This window comes from Pseudorca crassidens, chromosome 7 (assembly GCF_039906515.1).
Source record: "Pseudorca crassidens isolate mPseCra1 chromosome 7, mPseCra1.hap1, whole genome shotgun sequence".
In the NCBI taxonomy this organism is placed as follows: domain Eukaryota; kingdom Metazoa; phylum Chordata; class Mammalia; order Artiodactyla; family Delphinidae; genus Pseudorca; species Pseudorca crassidens.
In genome coordinates, this window is record NC_090302.1 from 7,702,417 (window position 1) to 7,724,612 (window position 22,196).

Genomic DNA, 22,196 nt, shown 5'->3' on the forward strand with positions numbered 1-22,196 from the left:
GTGGGGCTTATTTATTTATTTCCTCAAAAGTGGGTTCAGGAGTTGCGGGGTGGGGGGGCAGTTGGGTGTCACCGGGTCTGAGCCCAGGTCATCTATCCCTGACCCCTTTCACGCCCAAGCTGAAAATGACCCAAAATGCTTGGAGTGTGGCCCTGGCCAATTTCAGCCGTGATGCTGGCATCCCTCGTTTCGGTGGAGAACCTGGCTTCCCCAGCACGTCCTCCTGCCCTGCTCCTCAGCATTAACTGGCACGCTGTGGAGGAAGGGATATCCCGTTTTCACCCCTCCTCTCCCCAGTGCAGGCAGGAAAGGATTCCTCTCGCCCAGTTCCCAGGACTTGGAATCCTGCGGGGGTGGATCCAGGGGCACTCCGAAGCTCAGCGGGGCTGGAGGCAGGAAGGCACTTCCAGGTTACAAGAACCGGGACAGGTGGATCCTTCAAGTGAGGCTGTCCCTTACCCTGTTCCCTAACATGCAGACCCCGACCTCAGCACCTAGTGCGGGCTGGTTATACAGCCTCTCCCTAGACAGCACCTGCACCGTAACCTCAACATGGCCACTCCCACACACACACACATACCCAGGGGGCCTCCACCTGCAGCAGTGCTGGAGAGCAGCTCACCAGCCCGGGGTCGTCTGCCCACAAAGCCTTGAGAATGATGTGCACACACCACCGCCAACACTGTTAGGACAACCATTTGGCACTTTCGTCTCCAGAGCGAGAGAAATTCCACATTAAATTATTAACATTTAATGGAAAGCAAAGTTTGGGGGCGGGATGATGTTAATGCCCTAATTTTTTTTTTTTTTTTTTGAGGTCTCCCTCCAGCAAACAAAGCTTTTCCTCCAGGTCATGGGAAGTGGGGCTCTGCAGTCTTATCTATGCCTCCTCCGTCCTGAGGCCGCTGGCTGCAGCTGGTGGGACAAAGCCTGGCCTCGGACAGACGGGTAGGGAAGTATCTCGGGACGCAGGCTGGTCAGCACAGACTGGCTCTGCCACCCCTTCTCCAGATGGCCCGTCCTATCACCCTTTCTCGGAGTCTGGATAGTCTGGCTTGCAACCCCTGCTCTCTTCTCGGGTGAAGGGAAGTTCTGAAAGCCCTAGGCTGAAGACAGAGGTTGGACCAGAGACCACGGCTGGGGGAAATGTGGGGTGCCACCGGTTTCTAAGGACGAAGTTCCAGGCAAGGCCAGTAAACAACCTAGTCTTTTATTTGCCCAAGGCCAGCTGTTGCAGGCACTGAGGCCCCAAGACTTCCAGAAGGAATGGAGGGAGGAGGGGTGAACCATCCTGCCTACCAGGTGCTGCCTACCCCCATCCTGCTTCCTGCAGGAGGAGAGAGAGATCAAGTGTACATTTGTGCCATCAAGTATCTCCGCAGTTTTCAGATACTATAAAAATTCAGTTGTTGTTGAGGAGGAAACTGAGGCACATTGACCCCCCCCCCCAAGCCTCTATCTGCCAGTCCAAGGTTTAGCCGACACCCTCCTTCTCTCCCCGCTCAGCAGAATGAGCTGCACACTGGCAGCCTCTTGCCGGGAGGAGCGTCTCAGGAGCCCATCTGGTGGCCTGTGTGGGGGGAGGCCAGCCAGGGTCAAGCACTGTGGGTGGGGGAGCAGGAGGAAGGGTGCGGCTGGAAGAGCAGCTGCTGTGGGGGGGGCAGCACTGAATAGGGGACCCCAGCTGGGGCTCCACAATGATATCAGTGGGGGACAGGCAGAGCCCTCTGCTGTCCAGATGGGGAAACTGAGGCGGAGACCCCTCCAATCTTTGAGAAGGGAGGGGCCTGCCATCAGCTATTCAGGTTCATTCATCTTCCCCCAGGAAGGCACCACGGCCCAGGAGCTGGAGTGCCTCGTCAGCGGCCACTCAGTGTTTAGACTGAGACACAGGAGTAGAGAGCTGCCGGGTCACCTGGCCGCACAGACCCCTCCACTCCTGACAAACTGAGGGGCACCCTCCCCCACCTCAGCTGCTGGGAGAGGGAGTGCCGGGCTCGGGCGCCTGCCCGCCTGCCTGCCTTCCCCTGCTCACGTGCCTGAGAAAGGCTCATTTTTAGCACCTGGCCTCTTTTCCCTGCCTGGAGGGAGCTCAGGGGACAGAGTAGGGAAGAAAGCAGCCAAGGGAGACAGGGAGATCTGGAAGCAGGGCCCAAGGGGATGTCTGATTGTTCTGTTCTCCCCACCCCAAGGGGGCCCAGGCACAGAGAAGGGCCCTTAGCCGCCGTGCAGCGTGGATATGAAGAGGATGCTGTCCTGGTCCTGAAGCTGGTAGTCCAGCTCACCCTGGTCCAGAAGAGAAATAAGAAGACCGTCAAGGGCACTTTTCCAGTTTCTCCCCAGGTGTTGAGAGGGAAAGAGGGGGAGCCTGGCTGCTCTGGGAGAAAAAGATAGGATCTACCAGAAAAAAAACGGGTACCCTATACATTAACTACTAGCAAATCTCCAGGGTGGAGGAGAGCTCATCACTTCCCCCAGCTACCCATTCCTTCCTCACTTGGGGTGGGAGACTCAAGCAGCCTCAGTCTGGAGGCCAGATCGGGACAGAGGATTACGCAGACACCCTATTTGCGTCTCAGGAGAGGCCCAAGGCTTTCCTACCAAAGCAGTGAGGGGAGTGGTTGAGGGAGGGCTGTCCCCCGAGGTACTGACCAGCAGTTCCCAGTCGGCATCGTTAATCAGCACCAGAATCCCTGGCCGCCTGTGGGAAAGATGGTGGTGAGTAGCAGGGCGTGAAGGGCGGGAGCTGGCTGGGGCAGGGGCAGAGGCTTAGACATTTGGGCCGCAGGAGTGTGGTGGGAGCCTTTTCTCTCGAGGGTCCCCATTAAAGTTCTCCCAGGGAGTGGAGGCGATAGGAAAGTCTGAGGGCCAGATGCAACACAGGTGCAAATTCCCCTGCCACCTCCCAGACCTCAGGCAGGTCATTTTGTTGCCATGAGCATCAGTTTCTTCATCTGAAAACAGGGTAAATCACAGTGCCTTCCTCACGAGCTCTGCGGGAGGATGAAGTGGGATGATGCGTGTGAGGTGCTTGCTTGCCAGGGTCTAGCATGGGAACCACTGGTAGCAGCCTATCTTTCCAGGGGTCTAACCTCACTGTCCTAGGCCTCCCGCATGCGCGTCCTGGAGAGGAGGCTACCTTGGCTTTTCTGAATCAGGGAAACCTGCTAGTGGCCCCAAGCCCCTGAAGGCCTGAGAGCAGCCCTGCCTGGAGTAAGGCAGGGCAGGCCGATATTTGGACAGGTACCTTAGCCTAGTTCCTGCTGGCAATGACCCAAAGAGCATTGCTGTCCTCGGGGGTGACCTCCACGACTGTTGGACCATGACCTGAGCCACAGGCTGGATGGCAGCCCTAGCTCCCAGGGACTACTGGTGAACCTCTGCTTCGAGGCAGATGAACAAGTCCCACAAATGCCCTGGCCACTTCTGTGACATATCAGGCTGGCCTTGTTGTAGGAGTATAGTGACTTCATGGCACATGGAATCTGGATCTTTTCCTAGGAGGCTAAGCTGGGCCTGGGACAGATACAGAAGCTTTGGGCTGGGCTAGGGGTGTCCCCAGCGAGCATGAATGTGCATGTGTGTGCACACACATGCAGTGACTCCCTGTAATCCTAGACCTGCACTGTCCAGCCCGGTATTTACGAGCCACATTTAAATTTAAATTCCATTTAAGTAACACTGAACACTTAGTTCCTCAGTCACACTAGCCACATTTCAAGGGTTCAATATCCTCACGTGCCTAGCAGCTACCGTACTGGACAGCACAGATAGAGAACATTTCTATCATCACAGAAAGTTCCATGGGAGAACACTGTCCTAGGTTGTCAAGCGATGAGAGAGACCTTGGGTAGCATCTTTTCCTCAGTAATGTCTGTATGGAGAAAGTAGCTGAGGCCCAGAGAAGTGAAGTAACTTGCCCAAGGTTCCACAGCAAGTTTGTGGCAAGCAGAAGGTGGAATCTAAGTTTTTTGATAAATTTACCAGTCTCCTGACCCAGGTTTTGAAAAAAATCCCCAACAGTCCAATGTGGTAACAAGAAAACTGAAAATAAACTTCAACAGAGCTGGACAGAGGCAGCCTTTTCCTTGGAGGGCTAAGAGGAGGATAAAGGGAGAACAGGACCCAGAGAAGGTTGTGCTTGAACCAAGGACAGGGGCTCAAACCTCCTTCCCTTCACCTGCCCTCCTCAGAGAAGGGAGAAAGGGACTCACACGCTGTCTCCCCGGATGAACAACTCCGGCCGCTCTTTTAGCAAGTTCTTCTTGATCCAGACAAGGAGGTTCCGGATGTCCCCTGGAGAAGAAGGCACAAAACAAACTAATGTCAAATCCAAATGATTCCTGGTCCTCAGGGCCTTGCCTGGACCAGGAGGAAGTGAATATGGGGCTGAGAGGGCCTCTTTTAGACCGGGCTGTCATGGCCCCTGAACTAGTGGATTCCCAAGGTGAGGAAATGGACCTGGAGAGGTCTTCAGAGAAAAGTGGCATCTGGCACTGCTGAAAGCTTGAAGAAGAGGCAATGGGGATGCAAGGCAGACAGCAAGAGGAATGGTCACGTCTGAAAGGGTTGAGAGACAGACCTCCACCCACTAGCCCTTGAAGATGGTCTGAAACCGCCATGGGTAGGCTTCTGGGAGAGCCCCTCCACCTTTATCTCCCCAGCCAGTCCCAGATGGGGAGCATTCGGCTTTGCTCTTGGAAGGTCTGCATATATTTCCCTTTGTCAGGGAAGAAAAACAATTGCTGAGCCGATAACATCATTTAATTTCCTCTGACAGAAGGAGAGAAGGATCCTTCACCAGCCGGAGACGCTGACAAATCACTGCCCCTCTACTCCCCCTTCACAGAGCCCTCCAGGCCAGGGGCGGCCACCCTGAAGAGGCGAGAGGTTCAGGGTCGAAAGGGCCTCTCCTGCTCAGCTGGACACTGCGATCTGCCTGTGGTTCTGGGACAGCCACCAAGCTCGGTACGTCACCTGGAGGCTCAGAGCCCCCTGTCTCCCAGGCCTTCTCTCCTTCTCTGGGAGCCAGGTCCCAGGCCACAGCACACTGAAACCTGGCTCTATCATCTCCTCGAAGGCTATGGCTCTCAACGATCTACGGCTCAAACAGAGCATCCCTGAGGCTGCAAGAGTAGCCTTCTTAGAGACTAGCTGAGATGACAGCTAGTCTCTGAGAAGCCAGCAGAGGGCTGGAGGTTAGCCATCCCCATCCCGAGTCAACGTCTCAGAGGGGTCTCTGTCCTAGGTCCGTGCCTGAGACAAAGCTCAGGGACTAAGCTGGAGAAGGGTCCAAGCAGTGCCTTGGTTTCCCTAACTGGAGGTGGACTCCTGGCACGCAGGCGAGGGAAAGGCTGCCAATTAAGGAGAGGCCCAGCGCGTGTCACACACAGCACCAGCCTTGGGCAGGGTTTTATGGCACTCAGGCAGGCTGCACCCTGGATGGACTGGTTCACTCTGCTCTGTGCCAGCTTCCCTGGATCGTACGCCAGTAGAGCACAGGGCCATGGGCAAAGTGTCCACAGACTGAGACTGCGCCTTTCAATTTTAACTCCTATTTTTAAACAAAGCAGATGGGAGTCTTCACGGTCCCTGGAGTGGGCAGGGGACAGGGAGTGTTGCCTCCAACTAGCTGCAGTCCATTTAGACTCCTGGCTGGGTTCCTCCCAGAGGCCTGGGTTTCAGAGGTTTCCCCTTGGCCTCCATCTTGGCACTGTCTGGTGGGCCGCCAGCCCATACATCTTGTGGCCGCTCGATAGAGCCGCCGGGGCCTGACACATCCATCAACCAGCCCCGGCAGGCGGGGTTGTGCCTGTGTGCGCAGAGGCACTGAGGGACTGGGCAGTGCCTGGCGTGAGGGCCACCAGCTGCACCTACACAGCCCCCACTGGCCTGTTCAGAACCAGGACCCAGTTGGGTGGCAGCCCTGGCTCCCTCCGAGAGGGGATTTCTGCTCCACTCTCGTAGGCTGGGGATGGTGGGGAGGACTAATGGTCATGTCGGGGTCATCCAAGTGATGGCACCATCGTGGAGGCCCCAAGGGGTGGGCTTGGGGGGAGTCTGCTGTGGGTGCTGGCTCATTTATCATGATGCTTCTCTTTGCTGAGGTCATTCCCTCCCTCCTCTGCGCCCCCCAGGCCTGCCCACATTCTTGATAGCCTGTTACCATGGTGAGGCCACCGCATCACCACCCGTATTGTTCCCCCATGCCTGGATTTGGGGGTGGGGAGAGGTGGAACTCCCGACTCCCTTCGCAGGCTGCAAGGGCCACTCCGCCTAGCCTGAAACACACCCCCAGGGACATCGTGCTAGGCTTGCCGAGGCCCAGACAATATGCAAATAGCCTCCAAGCCAGATGGTCAGCTTCCAAAGGCGCCCAGGGGAGGAGGAAGGGTTAAGCAGAGTCAGGGGCTGGTGGCTCCGGGATGGCTCTGGGGAATCTCACTTGCACCTTCCCCCTCTGTGTCCTCCTGCCTTCCCATTGCTACCGATGGTGGCTTACCTCATGGGATCCCATGAAATTACTCACAAGACAAATATTTACTGAGCAGCTACTACGTGCCAGGTGCCAGGGAGACGGCGGAGAGTAAGGCGGACACAGAGCCTACCCTCATGGAGCTAAGAGGCCAGCAGGGGAGACAGACATTACTTAATTAGTCGTGACAAATGCCCTCTCCTTCGTGTGGGATCAGGAAGGGCTCCCCTGAGGATATTAACACTGAAGCTGAGGCCTGAAGGATGAGAAGAGTGGGATGCGGGAGTGTGCCAGACAGAAGGAAGAACATATGGGAAGACCTGAGGCAGGTTGGAGTTGGCAGGTTCAAGGTAATAGAACAGAGAAGGCCAGAAGATCAGCCTGAGACAAGGCCAGAGAGCTAGCAAGGGCTGGACTATGCAGGGCATGTGTGGGCCTTGAGAAGGGGCTGCTTGGGAAGAGGCCTCTCCCTCCTCGGGAGCCCCAGGGGTATTTCCTGAGTGTGAGCCCCAGCATGCAGCAGGGAATCTCTCACACAAAACGCCCCTGAGATGTTTACTGAGCACACGGACAACTGTGGGCGGAGCGGGGGAGGAGGACTGGTTAAGAATGGGACTCGGCCCTGGGTCTGAGTTCGACTCCATCACTTCCTAGTTATATGACCTTGGGCAAGGAATTCTCTTGAGCTTCCTTCTTTGTCAATTGGGAACTGTAAGAATGCCTCATAGTGTTGTTGTGAGGCTCAAATAAGATGGTCCACATAGAGCTCTTGGCACTGTGCCTGGCATAGCGATGCTGTAATTCTTCTACGAGCCAGAGGAAGAACTGTACCCTCTAATCTCTCTTGCTGCCCTGAGCTTCCACATGCTCTGCCCAGGGGCCTGGCACCTCGAGGACACGCTTAGGAAGCTCTGGAGGGTGCGGTACAGTGAACTATTGAACAGACACTGCTGGGACTGGCTGGGGTTTTCTGTGGGATCCACTACCTTTCTATCAGACCTGGAGAGGGAATGAGAGAATGGGGGCATTGGGAGAGTGGCGAGGGGGCCCCAAGCACCGGCCTTCCCTCCACTTTAGATTTTCAAACTCCTAAGATGCTCCCTGGACAACCCAGGTGGAAGGAATCACACTCTGAGGGCAGGCAGCCCAGGGCAGGGAGATGAGCACCCCAGTGTAAGGTTTCCAGTGCAGGAAGCCTTGGGACCTGGCCTGCCTACTGGGGGAAGAGCAAGTGATGGGAGCTACTGCTCCCATGGCAGAGGGGTTAAGAGCTCGGGTTCTGGAGCCGGAAGGCCCTGGGCCGTGCACTAGATGGCCCTGGGTGGGATATCACTTGACCTAAGTCTCAGGGTTATCCTCTAACAAATGGGGATAATAATCCAAACTCCTAATGCCAGCAGCAGGCCCAGCAGTGTCAAACAGACCAGACAAATGCACATTTGCCCACAGTGACTCAGGATTGCTTATCCTGTGGGCTGCCAGAACCTTCTCCTAAAGGCTGCTGGGAAAGGGGTACCACACATGCCCCTCTTAGCACCTACAAAGGGTCCCACCAGAATCCTGTGCCCCAGTGGATTTGTCCTTGTCTGGGGACAATAGCCACCCACTGTGGCAGGGCCCCCGTGGTGTCCTAGCTCTCTGGTCTCATCTGATATTGCATCCCGGCTGCGGTGGACCCTCATCCAGCCTCTTCTTGAAGGCCTCCGGGGAGAGCTTTTCTCCCAACCAGAAATCTGGCTTCCTGTCCCTCCCACCCACCGAGGCTGGCTAGTCCTGGGGACCACGCCAACAAATGTGGCTCCGCTTCCCCACACCATGCAGACTTGGGAGAGACGGATCCCCTACGTCTTCTCTTCCACAGGTTAAGCCGCTCCTGTCCCCACCAAGTCCACCAGGCTCCAGGACAGGGCTCTTCTGGGAGCCCACCCCAGGCCTTAGTTGAAAGGGGAGAAGAAAGAGCTGGGATGGGGGGAGTAAAAGACAAGAGAGGGTAGAGGGAACATCAGAGGGTCCATTTACAAGTGAATGGGGGTAAGAATGGAGCAGTTTGTGGGCTAAACTGGCCTCAGAAGGAGGTTTACAGATGTGCGTGGGGACGCTCCTCATTGTTTAATTAAGCAGAAAGTGGATCTTTTCAAAAGCAATTTTGCACAGGGACTGAGAGTGGTTGGGGGGAGAGGAGGGTGGTGGGGAGGGGATCAGCAAACAGGCCCCAGAGCAGAGAAAGGAACAGCTGGCCCCAGAGAGGCTGTGAAATGCATGCTAAGCAGTTTAAAGCGCCTGGGAGCTCCCTAGCCGACCCTGCCTCCCGCGCCAGCCCCCCCTTTAATACAATGGCAGGGCAGAGAGGCAGGGAAAGGTGAGGCAGACGAGTCTCTTCCTGGGGGCCAAGGCAGGTAATGCCCACACTGGGACGGCCGAGGTTTTGGGTTTGCTTCAGGCCACTGACCAACCATGGGCTGCGAGCCTTGTGTTGAAGGGATCCTTGAGGCACAAAAGCCAGCTCTCGGTGGCCAGTGCCCAAAGCTGGTGGGTGCCTCCCAACCCTGGCCACTCAAGGCCTATTCCATGGAGGTGGCAGTTAAGGACCCACCCCCCTTTCCCCTGCACACACAACTGCTCATTGGATCAGTGCACCCTGTTTCCCAGAACCATATACTTAGAACTGGAAGCAACTTTTCCAACTGCAGATGTCAAACAGATAACCAGCTCACTCCAGACTAAATCCAGCCCAACTTCCCATTTTACAGGTGGAAAAAAAGAGGCCTGCAGAAATAACTAATTTGCCATCACGCGCTGCCAGGGTTCCTCTCTTGCGATCTCACCCACTTTGGCCTTGCCCAGCCTCTTCTCCCAAGTTGGCTGGGTTGGAAGCTCTCCCCTGGCCCAGGACCCAGGGCCCTGTTTAGTCTCCTTGTTTGTGAGCCTTGTCACAATCCATGATCTTATGGCTGCTATTTTCTCTGCTGGAGTCTCCAAGACCTGCTTGGCCAAGTGGCAGCCCCTGGGCTGGGAAGGCTGCCAGATGGCAGATCTGGGCACGGGCTTGGGGGAAAGAGTGTTACTTTCCCAGTGGCACCAGGCCCCTGCCCTCCTGTTGGGTTCCGTGTGCCAGGGTGAGGCCTGGTAGCTGCCAACCAGCTCTGCGGCTGTGATGTGACTTACACCTCTGGGCACAGAAGGGCAAACATGGAAGCCAGAGGTAGAGATCCACAGCCAAGGGTCCAAAACTGAGCACATGGGCCATTTCCGCTTGCCGCTCCTGCTTCCCTTTCTTTATTCCAGAGTGGGAAGGATAGGCCCCCACCTGCCCCCTAAGCAGTAGACGGGGGATCCAAAACCTGGGTCTCAGCCCAGCCTCCCTACTTGAGTAACTCTGGACAGGTCACTCTCTTTCTCTCTCTCTGTGAGGTTTGGTTTCCTTGTCGATAGGTAATATATACTGGGCTCATTATGAAAATTGAAATAAGTAGCTGTTGGAGGCATGAGAGAAAGTGTAAAAACTGGAAAATACACTGCACGTTTGAGATGTTATGTGATTCAGGGAACCTCTTGGGATAAATGGTAATGGGTTGGGGCTTCCCTGGTGGCGCAGTGCTTGAGAGTCCGCCTGCCGATGCAGGGGACACTGGTTCATGCCTCGGTCTGGGAGGATCCCACATACCGCAGAGCGGCTGGGCCCGTGAGCCATGGCCACTGAGCCTGCGCGTCCGGAGCCTGTGCCCCGCAACGGGAGAGGCCACAACAGTGAGAGGCCCACGTACAGCACACACACACACACAAAAAAAAGGTAATGGGTTAGTGGTAACATGCAAGGACGGCGGCGACCCTGACATCTGCTTCTGAACCTCAGCTCTGCCATCTATATAACAGCATGACCTGGGGTAAGACTTTTGACATCTCTGGGTTTGGGTTTCCACTTTTTAAAATGGGAATAATAATGATAGCTACCACCTAAGAATTTGTGACAATTATTGGTACAACCAGCTGCGGCTTTGCCTACCATGCCACACTCAGCCTGTGCCCCTTACAACACTGGCCTTCCTTCAGGTCCTTGACCACCCCAAGGCCTTCTGCCCAGGGGCTTCACAAGTGCCATCCTCTGTACTTGGAGTGGGCCCCCTGCATCTCTACTCTCCCTCCAATTTATTAGGGTGGCTTCTTTCCGTTCCTCAGGACTTAGCCTCAAGGTCACCTCTGTAAAGAGGCCTTCCCTTACCACCCTGTTGTCTCATTCAAAGCACCCTTTTGTTCTCCTCATGCCAGTGTTGACCACTTGTTCAGTTACGCGTTTGCGTGTTTACTTCTTCACTGCCTGGCTCCACTTCCATTACTCTGTAAGTTCCATTAGGGCAAGAACCATATCTGTTTTGCTTACGACCAAATACCCAGCAACTAGTACAGTGCCTGGCACAAAGGAGACATTCAAAAACACGTGTGCCAATTACAGGAAAGAATAAAGTACTTACTTCCATGCCTGGCACTTGGTGCCAATGAATGAATGAAAGGGGCTGGAATGATTAAACTCGGGGACTTGCATGCCAAGCAAAAGCAGGGGGAAATAAATAATAACTTGTGATGTTTTAATAACTTTCCAGATAAGTCTTTATGGCTGAATCTTTGAGAGGCTTCTGAGAGCCCCTTGTTCTCTACCAAGGCTGCATAGCCATCTGTCAAACTAAGAAACCATTGCCTTTATCATCTTGGGTCTTCCCCCACCAGGGACACAATCCCACAGTCTTGACATTTAACCCCAGCCTAATGCCGACACCCAGCTCCAGGGGGCAGTGCCCTCTGTCCCTTAGTGAGTGTCCCCTGGCCTCTGAATGTGGCACACAAACCCGCCCTATGCCATTGCTCTCCAACCCAAGGGAGGGTCAGAAACAGCCTTGGTAGCCAGTGAATCTGGGCAGTAACTGTCTGACTCTTGGCAGATGCACATCCAGCCCCAGAAGACTCCTGTCAAACCTCACCTGACCATTTTCTACTGCTCACCTCCAGGAACCTCATTCCCCTGCCTCCTCATAGAAATGAATTCATCTTCTTCCCAGAAGTATCTCAGCCCTCGGTGAGACGGGTTCTCGTCCCTGAACATTCTGCTCTTGCTAGGATCCACTGCTAGGGCTGCAGAGCACCTCCGCAGTTGCAATGTCCAGCCCCTGCCTCTAGGTTACACTGCTATTTACCCAGCTGGACCTCTGGAAATCAACTCCTCACTCCCTTCCCCTGTCTGAAGGCAGGGTCTGTCTCCCCAGTGCCCGGTACATGGTCTGCAGCATGGGAGGTGCTCAGTGCACATTCGCTAAAGAAAGGTGAACAGGTGTTTGAATGAACACATGGAAATACCCCCGTCTCCCTTAGTCAACCTCCCTCCTCTAACCTCCTTTCTGGCTGGATGCTTTTCTTCTCATCCAAACCCTGTTCCCACCACGTAAGCCCGTCTGCATTGTTCCATTCTTGACGAAGGTTACCTCCTTCATGAGGACATCTCTCTGTTGCCGTCCAGTGCATGGTACAGCTGGCTGACACCTTCTAGCAACCCTGAGAGATAGGGATTACCATCCCCACTTCACAGATAAGAACACTAAAGCTCAGAAAAGTGAGGTGACTGGCCTAAGGGGCTAAGGGGATTCAAACTCAAGCCTGTCCAGGGAGTTCCCTGATGGCCTAGTGGTTAGGATTCCGGGTTTTCACTGCCATGGTCTGCATTCAATCGCTGGTTGGGGAACTGAGATCCCACAAACTGCGTGGCGCGGCCAAAAAAAAACCAAACCAAAACAAACTCAAGTCTGTCTGAATACAGAACCCGCGCTCGTAAGGACTAAGCTAGGCCATCTCCTCCCTACAAAGCTGGCTGATTGCGGAGAGGATGCGGGGACAACTTGGAGATCTCTCTTCCTTCCTCCTCACTGGCCAGGGAAATTCTACCCATTCTCACTTGAACAGGGCTGAGTGACCCTGTGGAGCAGCTCCTGCCCAGTGGCCCCCAGAGAGGGGCTCAGAAAGCCCATACTCACAGGGTTCCTCCTGTCCAGGCAAGGTGACCTGATGCTTCTTCACACCGTCAAACAGGAGCTCCGCACCGCCTCTGCAAAGGAGGGCCAGAGAAAGAGCTGGGTGAGCTCCTGCAAATGCCTCAGAGACTGAAAACTGAGGAGGAGGGTGGCTCCAGAGGCCCAAGAGATGCAGAGCCCAAGGTTCAGGAACACCCTGGGTACCAGTGGTCAAGTCTCAAATGTGGCTTCCTGATGTGGTAAAGCAGGAGAGAAACAATTTTTATTAATATTTAAGTATCCAAATTTGCAGATTCTTGTTTTTATTCCTCTGCCTTAGCGCACAGGGGCAGAGCACAGGCTTTGGAGTTGTGGGCCCTAAGATGGAGACCAGGCTCTACCTGCACCTGACGGCGAGGCCCTGGGCACGGGACTTCATCTTCTGAAGCCTTAGTCTTTCCACCTGCAAAAATGCTGAGAAGCTACCACGTGGCACACTAGAGACCCTGCGTATCTAGAGGTTTCCTTTGGCTTGGCGATGCTTTGAAATTTCCCAGCCTGTGCCCCATGCCCACCCCCGCTGCTGGCCTGGTGGGCGCACCACAGTGCTGGAGGGTAAGAGACCCCACTGGGCTTAGCAATAACCCTGCCATTTGCTACAACATTCTTCCTCTCATTTCATCTTCAGGGAATCCCAGGGAAGGCAGGAGGGAGGCGGGTATTATTAACTCCAACCAGTGGAGAAGCAGACTGGGGCCAGAAATGACTTGTCCAAGGCCAGACAGGCAGTGGCTGAACTAGGATTTGAATTCTAACTGGTTTCTCGCAGAAACAACCAAGACTCCCCCAAAGGTCAGGAAGCCCCTTGAGGGCAGAGTCTGGTTCACTTCTGTGTGCCAACACCTGGCCAAGGGAAGACTGGGACAGCAGAGATGCTCAAAGCCAAGTGCAGAAGCCAGGGCTCAGGATGCAGACACTTGGGCTCTTTCAGTGCCCCACACTGCTCCTCCCCCTGGGTCTCTCCATTCCCGTCTCAGACTTCACATGGATCTTAACTGAGAAGGCCTTAACAGACTTTTGACGGATGTGATGCCTCCCACCCCACCACCCTTCCCCAATTTCAGAGAACAGAGATGTCCTGAGACAGTCCACTGGGAGGCAAAGGCAAGGCAAGCATTGTCATGGGGGAAACATGGGGCGACTGTCATCCAAACAAGGTCATGCTTTGTTGATGCAGAAATGTGGAGGGGGAGAGGAGGCCCATCTGTGGTCGTGCACAGGGCCATTTCAGCTGCAAGCCCGCACAGAGCGTCCATTTATCCCCTTCCAAGAGCCTCGTTCTCTCCTGGGTGGGGGCTGGCACATGGAGCAGCTGGGGTGGGGGAGGGTGACAGGCAAGGGGCGACAGGAGTTGGGGGTCAGAGGAGTGGGAACTGGAAGCACGGGGATCCAGGCAAACAACTCAGATTGGCCAAACCTGGTGGTGCCAGGCTCAGAGGCCAGGGCTGTTTTTCCCTTCACAAGCAGATAAAGAACCAGTCTGGCTCAGAGAGTGACCTGTCACTGCTGGGTTCACTAGCCCTTGAGGGAGGGGTTGACATTTTTGTTGTCAGCACATCTGGAGGGGAGGAAGGTGCATGCCCGGCTTCTAGAGTGATTCAGGGAGGCAGGAGGGGCCTGTTTTGGTCCCAGAAGAGAACCAAAGCCAGACTCTTATGTTCTAGAGGATTTCCTATTCAAACGCAATTAAGGCATTACAACCTAAGATAGCTGTCTTTCCTCTGCTCCCCAGTACTCGGTGGGAGGTGTCTGTTGGTACCAGTGACTGGTACAGACATTCCCAATATGGCCTTCACTTTTTCTAGTTTATCTTCATCTTTTTACCTTATATATTTGTATTTATTTCCCCTCCACCTGCTGGCCTGGTACACAGCAGGCACTCAATAAATATCTGATGAATGAATGAAAATGCCCATTTCCCTCACTTCTTCTCTGACTTCAATGGCATTCCCTCCCTTTGCCAATACCTCCCAGACTAAAAGAGGAGGAAAAGGGAGAAGAAGAGGGCATCTCACATCTGTACTACATACTCTGCATCCTCTGTGACCTGAGAAAATGCTCTGTTCAGGAGGCAAGATGAGGACGGCAGAACTGGTCAAGGACAAGAGGGAGAAAGGTGGGCGAGGTCTTCTAGAGCGTCTATCAGAGCTGGTGGGGCTGAGGGGACCATATCTGCTCAGAGGAAAGAGGCAAAGGCCTAACCCAGACTCTTCAAGGATTGGGGTGGAACTGAGGGACACAAGGGAGAGAATGATGGGCAAGGCAGCTTCTTTGCAAACCTACTTAGGTTCAGAATAAAGGATGAGGGAAGTCTGCTAAGAGACGTAGGAAATGAAAGAAAGGCCGGGGCAAAAACATGCATTGAGACAGAGACCAAGAGGGAAGGAATCTGGGCTTGGCATACATATTGGGCATTCTTGCTTCCCGAGAAGCTGCAGTTCTCAGGGGACACTGGGGTGGTGGGTGAAGGGAACGCTGTCTTGCCTTGCCAGGGTTCACTACTGCTCTTGGGGGTAAGGGAGGCTGAGAGATGCTCAAACCAGAAAACGGGTGCTCAAGCTAGTCTGTAAGCTCTGGAGGGCAAAGACCATATCTTCCTCATATGACTTCCCCACTGCTGCCAGCACAGAACCTAGCAAACAGAAGACATTTCTGAGGAACAAACACCATGTCTGACTCAGTGAGCATGACAGGTAAGCCGGCTGTAGATAAGCCTTAACATTGGCAATCTGCAGCTTCTCCCTCTTCAGCTCTGCTGAGGCCTGTCAAAGCGGCAGGGATCCTCCTAGAACCCCCAGGCTATGGGGGTGGGCATAGCCGGGCAAAGGGTCAGAAAAGCAATATAGTCAGGAGGCCAGACAAACATAGTTCTAATTGGACCCGTGGGGCCAGACAATATCATCAATTAAAATGCAGTTAACATTCATGAGACTACCCCCTTGCAAGGGCCAGAAACGCTGAACGCTGGAGGGCACGGACAAAGTTCTATTTATCTTTGTATCCTCTGTGCCTGGCTCCCCGCCTGGCACATGGTAGGCACTCAATAAATGACTGGTGAATGGGCGATGCAATGAAGGAAAAACATGAAAGAAACTGGGGGCATCCAATGGAAGGAAAGGCATCTACGGGCAGAGGTTTTAGATTCCCATCCCGGACTTTTCCTTTCACATAAGCCTTGTCTTGTTTATCTTCACACACAAAGACAAATCTAGTCCCAGCTTTTCCATGGGACTCTGGAAATTATATCACCCATCTCCTAGGGTCTCAGCTTCTTTGCCTTCTAACCTCTGCAGTTTCTCTCAGCTCCGAAATCAGATGAAAAACCTTCTGTTTGTAGGAGGCAGAAGATAGTGGCTTGAGGAGACTTCCTCCCTCCTCTGTTTCTTCAGTTATTGGTGTGTGTGCCCCAATCCTGCACTTTTCATCCTGTGCATACTGTACTGTCATCAGGGTTAGTCTCCTCCACTGTGCTACTACCTTACTTAGCCCCGCACCGCCCCCTGACTCAGGAGCTGCAGGAGGCACTCAGTAATATGACTGGTGAGTAGCAGGTTTACTGAATGTACTGAAAGGGGTTCAGGTCTGTTCAACACCCCCAAATCTTGGGAAAGGGAGGAAAGGAATCTCGTCTTGGCCACACACCCCACGAGAAACAAGGCTCCAAGAACCGTGTAAACGGAAATTGCTGCCAGAAGAAAGAAATCAGGGGCTGGAGATGCTCCTTCGCGATCCGAGGAACTCAGATACCAGACACACGGGCCTGCTCCAAAACGGGGCTGACAACGAAGGTAGAGAGGCCGCCCGCTAACCATCAAGCCTTTTGAGTCCAGCAGGGCTCAGGGTACGGAGGAGTGCCCAGACCGCACCTCCACGCCCCGGCGTGCGCCTCTATTCCCGGACATACGGCCTCGTGGCCCAGGCGGACCGAACCTCTCAAGCTCTCCGAGGCGGGTGCCGTAGCTCAAGGAAGTCGCCGGGAGCCTCGGCGATTCGGTCGTGACAGGCCCCAAGGCAGAGGGAGGGGAGTTCCGAGCCCAACGACTTCATTCCATCCCCACGGCGCCCCAGCTCTGTGACTCACCCGAACTCCACCTGCACTGACAAGGGCGCTGCCATGTTGAGGAAGCCGCGCTCACAGGAAACTCTCTTCAACTTCCGACGCTACTGCCTCGTTTCCGGTTGCTGCGGACGGAAGAGGCGGTGCCAGGGAAACGCTCCTGCTCAGCTATTGGAGGGAGGCCTGGAGCAGGGAGCTGAGCTTGGAGGATAATGGGCCCGGTTGAGGGCGTTTGAGTTGGTCCTTTTGTGAAGTTTAGGGATGGGGCTCCAACAACCAGGGCGGGCAGCGACTGGCATGAGCCGCAGCTAAGCGGAGGAGAGCTTTGGCATCTTGGTGCTGAGACTGTGAGCCACGTTACAGTTTATCTTGCACTAGTTACCAGTTCTCTTCAGTCCGCACACCGCCTGGACGAGCCCGTCCACTCGTCTTGAATTATAAGTGACCCCCAAGTCTTTATTTCCGGCCCAGAAATCTCTCTCCTGAGCCATCGACTAGCAATCCAACCGCCCTGTCGATTTGGATTGCTCTCATTCAACAGATATTTATTGTACGTCCTCCATGTGCCTGGCATTTTGGTTGGTGCTAATGGATGCGGGGGTGAACTGGATAGGCAAGGTTCCAGCCCTTAGGGCACTCACAGTCTAGTGGGGGAAACTAATCAAATAAACATACGAGTCATGCTAATAAATGTAAAGTCTCAAACTGAAAAATGATCTGGAATTGTAAGAGCTTCAAAATGCAAATGGACTGGACTGGACTTGGGCTGAGCGCTAAAGCCTGAGTAGAGCTAACTAGGTGAATGTGAGGGGAGAAAAACCTCTGGGAGCATTCCAGCGAGAACAGACCGTGCAAAGACTCTGGGTGGGAGAACGTGCTGGAACACCAAGAGAAGGTGGAAATTGGGGAACAGAGGGCCTGGTAAGAGATGAGGCTAGAAAGGTGGGCAGGGGCCAAATCATGCCTTGCGAGCCAGGTAAGAATTTCAGTCTCTATTCTAAAAGCAACGGTAGACCTTGGAAGGATTTTGGGTGGGGCGTGTGTGTGTGTGTGTGTGTGTGACATTATTAGAACTGTGTTTTAAAATATCCTTCCAAAAAAAATAAATAAAAAATAAAATAAAATAAAATCTCCTTCCTGGGACTTCCCTAGTGGTCCAGTGGTTAAGACTCTGTGCTACCACTACAGGGGGCGCGGTTTCAATCCCTGGTCGGGGAATTAAGATCCTGCATACTGTGAGGCGTGGCATATAAATAAATACATACATACATAAACATATTAAAAAATATTCGGGCTTCCCTGGTGGCGCAGTGGTTAAGAATCTGCCTGTCAACGCAGGGGACATGGGTTCGAGCCCTGGTCTGAGATCCCACATGTGTCAGAGCAACTAAGCCCGTGCGCCACAACTACTGAGCCCATGCGCCACAACTACTGAAGCCTGCGCACCTAGAGCCCATGCTCCACAACAAGAGAAGCCACTGCAGTGAGAAGCCCACGCACCGCAATGAACAGTAGCCCCCGCTCACCACAACTAGAGAAAGCCCGCTCGCAGCAACGAAAATAAACAAACAAATAAATAAATAAATGTATTAAAAAAAAAAAAAAACCTTCCTGGCTGCAGTGTGGAGAACGTTTGAGGGGAACAGGGAAAGAGACAGGGAGACCACTGCAGCCTGTTACAAAAGCCCAGGGCACAAAAGGGGTGAAGTGGATCTCCCAGGGCATCTAAACCACACTTCCAAAATCGAACCAAGCATTAGTAGAGAAGGTGGGGTAGCCTGGTGGTTAAGGGTGGATATAAGGATGTAGTCATCACTAAGAGCTGGGAGTTCAACTGCCGGCTTTACATCCAGGTCCCACCACTTCCTACTGTGTCTTTGGTTAAGTCCCTAACGTCTTTGTGTCTCAGTTTCCTCATCTGTAAAATGAAGACAGTAACAGCCCCCATAGGGTTGCAGTCAGAACTAAGTGAGTTCTTGGCACAGTGCCTCGCATCCTAAAACGGGCTCCCCCTGTTCCCCATCTCAAGGATACCACTGCCATCCACGGAAACACCCCAGCAAGACACCTTGGGCATTGTTCTTAATTCTCTTCCACACCCAGACAGTCACCACATTTGGACTCGTCTCCTTGCTAAGCTGATTTTGCAACCCCACGTTCTTCCGTTCTTCCACCACTGCCACCCCCATCACCTCTCACCTGCACCTACTTCTCTGGCCTGCCTGCCTCCCACTCCCTCCCTCTGGCCTTGGCTTCCTTGTATAATTCGACTCCACAGACATCCCTGAGCACCTTCCGTGTATCAGGCACGGTTCCAGATCACTGGCAAAATGAGGGCAAATGAGACAGCCCTGGTCCTCGAAAAGCACAGAAGAATCCTGTGGTAAATGGAAAGGCCCCAGTGGAAACTGTGAAACTCAGTCTCCCCAATCTGTAAAGAAGGTTTTGGGGCCAAATGATCTCTTAAGGTCTTTTCAGCAAAAATATTCTAGGGAATTCCCTGGCGGTCCAGTGGTTAGGAGTCTGCACTTTCACTGCGAAGGGCCTGGGTTCGATCCCTGGTTGGGGAACTAAGATCCCACAAGCAGCACAGTGAGGTATTAAAACACACACACACACACACACACACACACACACACACACACACACACACACACACGCACACACGCACACACACATATTCTAAGATATTTCCACCGGCTCCTCCAAGGGCTGAGCTCTAGAAACCTTGCCTGATTCATCCTAGAGCCTTAGCTCATAATAAAGAGCTTCATACATTGTAGAGATCTGGTAGGTGCTTGCTGAATGAGTTAATGAATGAATGCATGAGCAAACACATATCAATCCCCTGCTCAAAGCCATTTAATGTCTTCTCTTTGCTGACAAGGTAAAGGCCTCTGACTTTAGCCCACCTCTATGAGTTGAATATCCTCTAACCCTGTGAACCGCTGCCTTCTGAGGCTGGAATGGGAAAGCTAAGGAGCTTTTGAAAAGCTTCATCCATTTGACAAACATTCATTGAGCACCTATTAAGTGCCAGGTCCAATGCTGGTGCTGGGAACACAATGGTGAACAAAACCAAGGGGTCCCTGCCTTCCTAGGGCTGACGTTTTGGAAAAGACACAGATGTGAAAATAGACGACACAGTGCAATCAGTAGCATGAAGGGGGAACACGGGGGCCTGTGGGAGCTGGAGGAGGGCCCTGTCCAGCCCTGGGGTTAGGCAAGCCTTCCCAGAGGAAGTCACATCGAAGCCCAAGTCCCAAGGAATTGTGGGAGGTGGAGGTGGGCAGGAGAGGGCATGTAGGGAGGCCAGAGGAGTGGGAACCCTTCCCACATTTCAACAGGCAGGGGGGCCTCCAGCTTCTCCTGGCAAAGCCCCAGAGACTGGGAGCTCACTTCTCGGTAAGTCAGCCCACTCTGAATGCCTGGCTCTCATTCTTAGAAAGTCCTTTCTCCTGACCCCAAGCCTACCCTACTCAACCTCCTAATTAGTAACAATAGCAGTTTAACATGTTATACTCATTCAGCGAGTACTGACCCCCACTCTGCCTCTGCCAGGAGCTTCACATGCATGACCTGATTGATGCCTCACAGGGGCTACTATTAGCGCCATTTTTCAAATGTGAAAACTGAGGCTGAGAACCGGTGACTTGTTCACGGACCCCTACATGTCAGGCCTCGACCCCAGGTTGTTGCGCCTTCAGGATCCCTGACCCTCGCTGCGTCCTGTTGGGCTTGGCTCACCCAAATGCCTTCCCCTGGGATCCACGCAGAAGAGGGGCTTGGGCCCCAACCCTGTCCCTCCAGCAGGCCGGCTAGCCGGGTGTTGGTCTCCATCCCCTCTGAAGCTCCTAGGGAGACAATGGCGGGGTCTGCAGGGGAGACGAGGGCGCGGGGGCCCCCCTGCCCGCTGCCCTTTGTCTCCCCGCCTGCTCCCCTCATGCGCCCCGGGAGGCTGGGAGGCGCCTCTTGCAGGCTTCCACCTCCCATTCTTGTGCTAATTGGGTGTCAAGCTGAGATCAGTGAGAAAGAAATCCTCCCCGGCTCGGGTTAAACTGCCGCCAAAGATGAGGGCTGAGCCCAGAATATCATTAGGCCGGGAGGAAGCAGGGCCCCCTCCTCCAGGGGAGGGCTGGCCACGCATTCAGGCCCCTTTGAAAGTCACTCGGTCGCCCCTTCCCTTGCCGCCAGCGCCTCAATAGGCCCCTCAGAGGTATTTAACCTTCTTCCCAGGGATTGAAAGTGATACACGAAGCACTGGCCTGGACAGCCACTCGCCTGTCTAAGGGTGGTAGGACCTCTGGGACGCTCAAGGCAGGCCCCTTCTAGCCTCCCCGGCCCAGCCTGCAGATGGGAACACTGAGGCTCTGGGAAGGGGGCTTGCATCCCAGCACTGCTATTCACAGGCCCTGTGGTCTGTGGAGAGACTTAGCTTCTCTGAGCCTCAGATTCCTCATCTGTGGAGTGCGGGTAAAAATTGTAGCTGCTCTGTGTGACGGATTTAATGAAATAACGCACATCAAGTGCTTGGCCTCACGTCCTGCACATAGGAAGTGCTCCACACGTGGAGGCTGTCAGCAAGTCGAAGGCAATGGGTTTGGCCTGATACAAGGATTTCCTAGCTGAGCCCCCAGTCCTCAAGTGTGCAAGAAACGCCCACAAAGGATTCACCCTGCATACCTGGCCTCAACTCTCCCCCCAGTCCCACCGCTGCAGCCTCACTGCCCTTCTTTCATCTGCCCTGCTCGCCCTTCCCTGCCCTTCACCTCCAGGCCTTTATGTTTTGTGGCTCCTTCTGTCTGGGCCATTCTTCCCTCTCCTATTCTTGGATGAGTCTTCCGTGAAAAGCCTCTGTGACCATGAAACGCGACTTCCTCACCTCCCCCACACGCCGACCAGGGCTCTGGGTTAGGGTGCAGCTAAGCACACACCCTTTGCTTCTTGACTGGCTAGGACCTTCTCCTCTGCCCCAGATAGTGGGCTCCCTGAGGGCAGATCTGACCATGCCCCGCCCCCCTGCACAGAGTAGGGCTTTAGCATCTGCTCAGTTGATGTACTTACACAGTGCTTTGTAAACTGTGAAGTGCTATGTAAATGTCAGGAAACGCCCAGTAAACAGTAGCTATCCTTAACTTCACAAGCAGGTACTGAGCACCGACTGCAGGCCCGGGGGGTGGGGGGTGGCGGGGGATGACTCTCACAGCCATGGTTTGGGATGACCAAAGGCAGACAGGAGAGCTGCAAGGCCCAGGGGCCCACCAGCCCCGTCCCTTCATGGAGGGGCTGGGGGCGGGTGCTGGTGCAGAAGTGGGAAACGGGCCTAGTCTGGGGTCTTAACACCTCAACACTGCTCCTTTTTTCTTTTAACTACCACGTACTGCACAGCTATCAGCATCAGACCCCGTGCTGAGAGATTTCCAAGCACGATCTCATTACACGTTCACAATCGTCCCGAGGTAGGGATTCCTAGACCACCATTTATGGGAGAGGAAACTGAGGCCTAGCCTGGCAAATGGACTTGAACTCAGGCCTGACCGGCTCCTCAGCAGGAGCTTTTAACCACCACTCCTTACTGCCTCTGGGTGACTGTGTTCAACCAGGGGAAAGG

At 54.0% G+C, this 22,196-nt stretch overlaps 1 protein-coding gene across 9 annotated transcripts; it reads right to left on the reverse strand.

The window, feature by feature from the left end:
• Position 1: 1 nt before the first annotated feature.
• Positions 2-16,726, reverse strand: URM1 (ubiquitin related modifier 1). 9 transcript variants are annotated; one of them, XM_067743179.1, is made up of 6 exons: positions 16,610-16,726; positions 12,493-12,563; positions 4,215-4,296; positions 2,602-2,701; positions 581-682; positions 2-253 (listed from the first exon to the last, which is right to left on the reverse strand). In XM_067743179.1, the coding sequence occupies exons 1-6, from the start codon at positions 16,642-16,644 to the stop codon at positions 242-244; spliced, it is 402 nt and encodes a 133-aa protein (XP_067599280.1). In that variant the 5' UTR covers positions 16,645-16,726; the 3' UTR covers positions 2-241. The 9 variants fall into 9 exon arrangements, with proteins under 9 accessions (XP_067599280.1, XP_067599282.1, XP_067599288.1 ...); XM_067743181.1 differs by having other exon boundaries at positions 2,653-2,701; positions 16,610-16,724; XM_067743187.1 differs by lacking the exon at positions 581-682 and having other exon boundaries at positions 2,653-2,701; positions 16,610-16,720.
• Positions 16,727-22,196: the final 5,470 nt, after the last annotated feature.